This window comes from Myotis lucifugus, unplaced genomic scaffold (assembly GCF_000147115.1).
Source record: "Myotis lucifugus unplaced genomic scaffold, Myoluc2.0 scaffold_1397, whole genome shotgun sequence".
NCBI classification, from domain to species: domain Eukaryota; kingdom Metazoa; phylum Chordata; class Mammalia; order Chiroptera; family Vespertilionidae; genus Myotis; species Myotis lucifugus.
Window position 1 is genome coordinate 29,142 of NW_005872445.1, and position 8,675 is coordinate 37,816.

The window sequence follows — 8,675 nt, forward strand, 5'->3', positions numbered from 1 at the left end:
AGGCTGCAGGAGATGAGTAACCAGGAGGCACATCTCCGCATCGAGGAGCTGGAGAGGGTGAAGCAGCGGCTGGAGCAGGAGGTGCAGGCCAACCGGAGGCGCCTGCAGCTGGAGAGGCTGGCGGCCCAGCAGGTGACTCTTCCGGCCGCGCGGGGCTGTGGGTGGAGAAGCGGGGCTGTGGGTGGAGAAGCGGGGCTGTCGGGGGAGAAGCCGGGCTGTCGGGGGAGAAGCCGGGCTGTCGGGGGAGAAGCCGGGCTGTCGGGGGAGAAGCCGGGCTGTCGGGGGAGAAGCCGGGCTGTCAGGGGAGAAGCCGGGCTGTCGGGGGAGAATCAGGGCTTAATGTCACAGCGTCACTCTCAGGGCCGTTTTATTTCTCTTTTCCAAGATTGCGGTGGGGGTGGCGCTGGGAGCAAACACCCCAGTGGCCCCAAGTGTGGACACGGTGGTGACGTGGTGGTCACTCCTCAGGGGTCAGCTCAAGGACACCGAGGCCCCAAACTCGAGGGTTTTAGGAGGAAAAGCAGAAATGCTTAAATCTTGAGAACAGTGTTAGTCGGCGGTCACAGGCTGATGGTGTCCAGTGAGGTTTTCAAAGGCATTGAGCGTGGGCTGCTTGAGCGCTGTTTTGTGTGTGTGTGTTTTGTTTGTTTTTTAACTCCTGTCAGTGGAAAGAGAAAGACTAACCCATGTAATTAAAGCCCTAATGACGTTTTTTTGGGGGGAAGGCATTCCTTAAAGACGTTTCATAAGTTCCCAGTGGCCTCCTGTGCTGACTGGAGCACACCCTGCGAGCTGAGCCATAATGGCAGCGTGTTCCGCGGCCCACCCGCTCCGTGTTCTCTCTCCCACATGCACACGCGTGGCCCCGTGATGCACGGCCCAGGCTCTGGAAGACCACAGCGTCCGCCACACGAGGATCCTGGAGGCCCTGGAAGCCGAGAAGCAAAAAATCGCTCAAGAGGTGCAGGCGCTGCAGCAGAACCAGGGCAGCAAGGACAGGGCTCCCCCGGGTGAGTGCGGGCGGGTCAGCGCTTCTCGGCCCCCTGTGCACGCAACACGGGCCGGAGGAGAGCCACCCTCACCCCGGCTAAATCATTAAGTGAATGACTTTCCCAGCCCTGTCCTCCCCCGGGGCGATTGCTAGAGTGTGCATGCATGTGTGTGTGCATGTGTCTGTGCACGTATGCGTGTGTGTGCATGTGCACTGACTCCCCGTGTGCTCACTTCCAGTCCCGACGAGCTGTGTGTGCGTGCATGTGCATGTGCATCTATGTGCGCGTGCGTGTGTGAGTGCACCGACTCCCCCGTGTGCTTGTTTCCAGTCCCGACGAGCTGTGTGTGTGTGTGTGTGTGTGTGTGTGTGTGCGCATGTGCGTGTGCACTGACTCCCCGTGTGCTTGCTTCCAGTCCCGACGAGCTGGGGCTCCCTGAAGCTCTCCCTCATGATCCAGGAGGCCAATGCCCTCAGCAGCCGCTCCCAGAGGCAGTACGTGTTTGGCAGGTGAGCCCTTGGTGGTCGGGGTTGGAAAGCAGCTCTGGGTTTGCAGAGTTCACCTCCGTGTCCCTTTAGAAACGATGACAGTGCTTTAGTTCCTCTGAGGACGCACACCTGCCCATGATGGTGACGGCCACAGCGTGCTGAGCCCTAAGGGTTTCCTCCGGGCCCCGTGCTGGAGGAGGGGCCTCTGGTTCAGAAGCTCTCGTGTGAGTGACGGGCACGTGTGTCTTAAGATGGCCTTTCCCTCTGGTGTGTTTCAGACACGAGGCGCCCGACAGAGGGGGTGGCTCTGGCCCCCGGGTCCGGGTGCGGAACCTGCGGCTCGGCGTGTCCACCCTCTGGAGCCTGGAGAAGTTTGAGTCCAAGCTGGCGGCCCTGAAGGAGCTCGATGAGGTTCACATGCTATGACTCTCTCTCTACACTGTTTTAAAAATATGTTTATATTGATGTCAGAGAGGAAGGGAGAGGGAGAGAGAGAGAGAGAAACATCCATGATGAGAGAGAGCATCATGGACCGGCTGCCTCCTGCATGTCCCCCACTAGGGATGGAGCCCGCAACCCGGGCATGTGCCCTTGACCGGGAATTGAACCGTGACCTCCTGGTTCATAGGTCGATGCTCAACCCCTGAGCCACGCCGGCCGGGCCCTACTTGTTTTTAATATCTTACTTCCTGTCTTCTGTCTTCTAAAATCATACCCCAAATAGGAATCTTTTTAATCACACGTTGATGCTCACAATTTGCTACCAGAAATATTGCCCCTCACCTATTTGACCAGTTTGCTTTCATTTGTGAGTCGGAAGGTTTGACTCTGTTTCCTTGTGGGAAAAGTGTGCGGTCAGCCTGGGAAATCAGGACACGGAGCAAAGGAAAGCCAGCGAGCGGGAAAGCTGTCGCGGACGAGGCGGAGGTCAGCGCACGCCGGCGCCGGCTCTGGGAAGGGGAACCGGGACTCGAGGTGCGGGCGGCATCTCAGCAAAGACCACAGGGCCTTTGGTTGTGTCGCACGTGAAGCTGTGCCGATAAGTGTGGTCATTCTCCAGGAGGAAAAGCCTTTCTGGTAAAAGAAGAGTTATGAAAGCTGAGTAGCTGGCAACACACCGGAAAGTCAGTCAAGAACCTCAAAAAATGAAGGCGGGGTGGGGGGGCGCAAAAAGGTGCGGATCCCAGTCGGTTTCACGAGGAAGGTGCTTTCGAACCTCCAGACCTTCCAGACAGACACGTCCCGTGAACGGTCCCAGAGCATCGAGAAGACAGGCGTCCCGGCTGCCCTCCGACGCGAGAACAATCGATTAAAATCAAACGAAAACCACAAAACCCGAAAAGATGACTCAGAAGAGAACCACACGCCAATCTCAGTGCGATCACAGCTGTGAGGACCCCGGATGCGATGCTAACGAGGCAAACCCACACACATGCTCACCGAGCCCTCGCCCCGGGGCCAGGCGGCGTCAGGTCCCTGCGAGTGGGGCCAGGCGGCGGGGTCAGGTCCGGGACCTCGGGCGTGTTCACCACAGCCGGGAGGAGTCGGCCTGTGGACTGAAGGGTCCCGGGTTCGATTCCGGTCAAGGGCACACGCCTGGGTTGCGGCCTCAATTGCCAGTGGGAGGCGAGCAGGAGGCAGCCGATCAAATGATTCTCTCTCATCATCGGTGTTTCTATCTCTCTCTCTCTCCCTCTCCCTTCCTCTCTGAAATCAATAGAAACACAGATTAAACAAATGATGATAAAAAGTGAAATAAAGTGCAGCCACGTATTTAAGTTCATAACAAGCAGAAACCGTCTGTTTTCTTTCCCCCAGAGTAACTGCCAGAGCGAGGACCTCTTCTGTGACCCTGAGGACGAGTGGGAGCCCGACCTCACGGACGCGCCCGCCGCCTCGTTCTCCCGGAGGAGGTAGGCCTCGCTGCGCCGGGCCCGCTGGCTCCGGGGGCACGTCCGGATCGCTTCCTTATTTTTCATTTTATTTTTGGTTCAATCCTCACCCGAGGATATTTTTCCCATTGATTTTTAGAGAGAGTTGTAGGGAGGAGGAGAGACAGACAGCGAGAGAAGCATCGGTGTGAGAGAGACACATTGGTGGGTTGCCTCCCACACGAGCCCTGACCGGGGCCGGGGAACGCACACGGTACGTGCAGGAACGTTCCCTTGACGGAATTCGAACCCGAGACTCTGCAGTCCGAGGGCCGGCGCTCTATCCACTGAGCCACACCGGCCGGGGCTCACGTCCTTGTTTTCAGAGAAATCTGCAGCCTGATGGGTGTCGGTGATTCACGCCGCGGCCCCCGCTGACCAGCAGGTTAACCATGAGGGAATCGAGGGAGGTTTCAGTCGTTGCTGAAAAGTCAGCACCGCGCTCCCGTGTCCTGAGGCTCGGAGGCCGGGTGTTCCTCCGGCTGAGAGCGTCTGTGATTTAGGGGGGGCGTCTGGAGGGAAGGAGCGGCTCTCGGGCCGAGACCTTGGAGTGAGACTCAGCCTTGTGGGATGTTTATGGCCGAGCCGCCGGCGCCCGGCCGCCCCGAGTGACAAGCGACGGGCCCTGACAGCTTCTTAATTGCGCGGCCGCCCGACAGGCCCCGGCCGAGTGAAATAGAGCACGGCCGCCTGTAAATCCCGCCGCGCCCGTGACAGTCACATGCGGGACTTGCCGGACGCCGAGTGGCCGTCTCAGGAAGGGGCGTGACGGGCGTTTTCCTTGTTTGGGTTTAGACGTCATTCGCCCAGATGGAGGCGAAGGGCCGGTTTCCTGGTCTGGATCCTGTGCTCACACGCCCGTCTCCCTGGCCCCCGAGCACGGGCACTGCCTGTCTTCCCGCCCTGTCCCTGTGGGTGCGCAGGGCCCGTGGGGGAGGCGTTCGTGGGGAACGGGCTGTGGCAGGGCCAGTGTCTTTGTTTAACCACCTTCCCCACGAACAGTGTTTGCTCTGCGCGGGCAGAGCCGGCCGGAGTTCTGTTAGGAAAAGACGCCGAAGAGTCCGCTGGGTGGGGGTCGGGGTCACAGCTCGAGCTGTTGTGTTGCTCCCCGGGGGCTGCCATTGGCGTTAGAAGTGACGGGCGAGTGGCCGGGAGGAGGCGGGGCTTTCGCAGAGCAGTCAGGACAGCGGGGCAGCTGGACAGCCAGTGCCCTCACCCCGGGGAGAGGCCCAGGGTCTGCTGGCTGAGGGGCAGGGGCAGCAGGAGACACGGCGGAGCAGCCACCCCCTCCACCTCCCTGCGGGGCGTGGGCTTTCCACGCAGAGCTCCGTTCCCAGACCAGCTCCCCGCTTACAACCCTCCCCCGATGAGTGACGTGGGCGGCCAGCCGGTCCCGGCCTCTGCCTCGCCGCCCACGTGCTGTCCCCACCAGCATGGCGTTCCCCGCTCAGCACAGCTTCCCCCCCACGCCTCCCTCGGTGCGGCCGCCTCCCCGCTCGCTCCACGTGGGGGCCCGGGCCCTCCGCCTCCATGGCCGCCTGCGCCCGAGCTCCCGCGTGCTGGGTTCCCAACACTCAGCTTGCTGTGGTCACTCGCCCGTTTCTCTCTCCCTGGGCACGTCCAGTGGCTGAGCCCAGAGCTCGTGCTCGGCGTGCTCCTCTGCACGCGTGGGCCTGTCCTGGTCACTCCATGACCTTGTGCCTGGACGCGCCTGGGACGGGGAACCCTCGGAGCCCAGGGCTTGGCCCCGGATGGAACCTGAGCGAACGATGCCACTCGAGGGCGGGTCACCGACCGCCTCTCGCTCGTCCGTCCGCAGGAGCAGGAGTTTGGTGAAGAACCGCAGGGTCTCCGGCTACTTGCACGACATCCAGGCCCACGCGGCTCCGAGTCTGCCCTCCTCTCGCTCCTCAGGTGTGTGGTCGTCAGCCGTCCTCGTCCCGCGTGACCCGGTGCCGGGGGTGAGGGACGCGCTCGGGGCGCGCGGCCGTGGACCTGTGGTGCCGGGTCCGGGCTGAGGGCTGTCTTCCGTCGGCACAGGCTCGGGGGAGAAGCCGGGCTCCCTGGGCTCCAGCTCCGCGGCGTCCTCCCTCCCCGGGATCTGCAGAGAGCTGATCGGCTCGTCCCTGGCCGTCCTCGGGCGGAGCGGCGAGGAGGAGACGGTGGCGGACGGCCTGGTGGACAGCCTCCTGCGGGTGCACGGGGGCTGCTGGCCATCTCGCAGGCCCACGCCGCCCAGGACGAGGACAGCCCCGACGACCGTAAGCAGCCCCTGCCCCCTCCCCCCCCAGTGGTTCTTCCTGTGTGGGCGCTTCCCTCTGAATGGCTGTTGTCACAGCCGCACACGCTCCCGGCGGGTGGCGTGGAGCCAGCTTCTCTCCTGGGAGAGGCCTTCCCATCCTCCTCCTTCCTCTCAGTGTTCTCTGCGGACCGCGCGGCCCAGGCGCGGGCGGTGCAGGTGGCCTGCGCCTTCGGGCAGCTCGCGGTGCTGGCCCCGCTCTGGCCGGGGGACGCCCCGCCCGGGCCCCACGCAGCACGGCTGGCGGAGGAGCTGCGGCAGGAGGTGGAGAAGCTGGGCAGCTACGTGCAGATGTTCCTGCAGGTCAGTCCGCGTGCCGATGGCGGGAGGGAGGCGTTCGCTCAGTGTCTGCGCCCTTCCCGTGGGCGGGGCCGGGGCTGGGGCCGAGCTGGGGACCAGGCCCTGCGGGTGGACTCGGGCCTGAGTGTGGAGAGGGCGCGGCTGAGGCTGGTCTGCGGCAGAAACAGAGAGAGAGAGAGAGAGAGAGAGAGAGAGAGAGAGAGGGAGGCAGGCCGATGGGCTCCCAGGTTTTAGAGGCAGCCGAGCGGCAGTGAGAGACCAAACCCCGACCCTCGGTTGCCCTTAGGGAAGCCTGCCGGGCGGCTGTCGAGGCCGGAAAAGTTCAAGGGCAAAGAGCCTCCGTGTCGTCCTCTCTCGTCACCGTGTGCGACCCCAGAGGCCGCGGTGTCCTAGTCCCTGTCCCGGGGGGCGGGGCCGCGGTGTCCTAGTCCCTGTCCCGGGGGGCGGGGCCGCCATGTCCTAGTCCCTGTCCCGGGGGGCGGGGCCACCATGTCCTAGTCCCTGTCCTGGGGGGCGGGGCCACCATGTCCTAGTTCCTGTCCCGGGGGGTTGGGGGGCCGCCATGTCCTAGTCCCTGTCCTGGGGGGCGGGGCCGCCATGTCCTAGTCCCTGTCCTGGGGGGCGGGGCCACCATGTCCTAGTCCCTGTCCCGGGGGGCGGGGCCACCATGTCCTAGTTCCTGTCCCGGGGGGCGGGGCCGCCATGTCCTAGTCCCTGTCCCGGGGGGCGGGGCCACCATGTCCTAGTCCCTGTCCCGGGGGGCGGGGCGCCCGTCTCTCTCTCTGAGACGGAGGCGCTGCTGTTTCGGGTACAGAGCGTGTTTCCCTCCCCGTCTGGTCTGTCCTTTCTTCGCCTCCTGCTCCTGCACCTCGTGCATCTGACAAACGGGTCCCTGTCGCCGGGCAGGGCTGCTCCTCAGACATCCCGTCGATGGTGACGGACGCGCAGAGCAGAGCCACCCAGGCCGTCCGACAGGCTGTGGCGTGTGCGGGGCAGCTGGCGGTGCTGAGCGGGAGCAGGCTGCGTCTCCTGGACCCCGGGGCTTACGGGGGCGCCGACGCGCAGGTGAGGGGCGCACAGGGGAGGGGCGACAGCTCCGGCAGGCCGCACCCGGGCGGGAGAGGCTCCTGGCCCAGCGTGGCTGAGCGTGACGGCTCTCACGGTAGAACGCCCTGTGCTGAGTCGTGTGGGAGGAGAGCTGGGGGGTTTCCGTCTACGCTGGTGCATGTGCCACCCGCAGGCTGCTGAGTCCTCCCTGCACCTCTCGCTCCTTTCGTTAGGGGACAGCTTTTACCGTGAGGGCCGCACAGCCGGTCAGCCGGGAGGGACTCTGGTTCTAGGGCGTCTGTGTCTGCTGGCTCAGGCCCCCGGCTGTGGACACACAGTATCGGGGTCCCTCTGGCTGTGGACACAGTATTGGGGTCCCTCTGGCTGTGGACACAGTATCGGGATCCCTCTAGCTGTGGACACAGGATCGGGGTCCCTCTGGCTGTGGACACAGTATCGGGGTCCCTCTGCTCGGACAGCATTGTGTCCCCAGCTGGTGTCTGATGCTTGGTGACCGACCTGCCTGTTTGCTTCCCGATGGGCTGCTAGTTGGGTCCAGCTTCCGTTGAATGGAACGAACTCAGAATGTCCTCCTGCAATAAGCAGGAGCTATGACAATAGTTACTTAATTATTTTTAAAAAACCTAAAACCTGAGTTTGCCAGTTAACGCCTCGGCGCTTTTCCAGGAGGATCTCGTGGACGCCCTGTGGGACGGAGTCGGCGCGGGGGTGAGGCTTCTCATCGACTCCGGACTCGAGCGGGCGGCCGAGCTGCGGCGCGAGCTCTCAGGGCAGCACCCCCAGAGCGAGGTAACGGGGTGAAAGGTTCTAGGGGGTCCCAGACGGTGGCTCAAGTTGGTTTTTTAAAAATATATTTTTATTGATGTCAGAGAGGAAGGGAGAGCGAGAGAGAGGAACATCAATGACGAGAGAGAATCATGGATCGGCTGCCTCCTGCACGCCCCGCACTGGGGATGGAGCCCTCTACCCGGGCCTGTGCCCTGACCGGGAATCTATCCCTGACCTCCTGGTTCAAAGGTCAACGCTCAGCCACTGAGCCACGCCGGCCGGGCCACATTGACTTGTGTGTGTGCGTGTGTGTGTGACTCCATGAATTAGGTGGTTACACACCCATGTGTTTGAATGTGTTCGACTGTGTCCTGTTGAAAGGCTGCTGGGAGCGCGCGTCCCTGTGGCCTCTGGTCAGTGCTGGGCTGGTCCGGGCGGAATCCCGCGGGTGGACCCTCGGCCGGTGGAGCGGTAGCGACACCTGCTGGTCGCTTTCCGGCTCCTCTCCCCTTTGCTCCCGTCTCTGCTTTTCCACTTACGAGTGCAAGCGCCCCGTATGGGTGCATCGATCGCTGCCCTCAGCGAGGTGTTTGCCGGGCTCACATGGATTATCTCACACGAGACACAGAAGCCACGAGGACTCGCGCGACTTCCCGAAATCCGCCTCCTCCCCCTCGGCCCTGACAGCAGAGCCTCACCCATGTCGTCTCGGGGTGCCCGAGGGGGCTGGGGCGACCGGGGCCTGTGTTCACCCTGGGGTCCCTCTCAGCACTCGCTGACGCCGCTCGGTGCTCTGACCCCGGCTCTCCCTGCCGTGTGATCACGCCTG

The 8,675-nt window shown here is 63.3% G+C and overlaps 1 protein-coding gene across 1 annotated transcript in view; it reads left to right on the top strand.

The window, feature by feature from the left end:
* Positions 1-8,675, top strand: part of KIF14 (kinesin family member 14) — a 26,998-nt gene that overhangs the window by 15,987 nt on the left and 2,336 nt on the right. Inside the window, 11 exon segments of the mRNA XM_023748433.1 lie at positions 3-132; positions 884-1,010; positions 1,408-1,501; positions 1,759-1,891; positions 3,299-3,393; positions 5,231-5,325; positions 5,452-5,610; positions 5,613-5,672; positions 5,829-6,013; positions 6,917-7,075; positions 7,745-7,867. Coding sequence (XP_023604201.1) covers positions 3-132; positions 884-1,010; positions 1,408-1,501; positions 1,759-1,891; positions 3,299-3,393; positions 5,231-5,325; positions 5,452-5,610; positions 5,613-5,672; positions 5,829-6,013; positions 6,917-7,075; positions 7,745-7,867 — 1,360 coding nt within the window.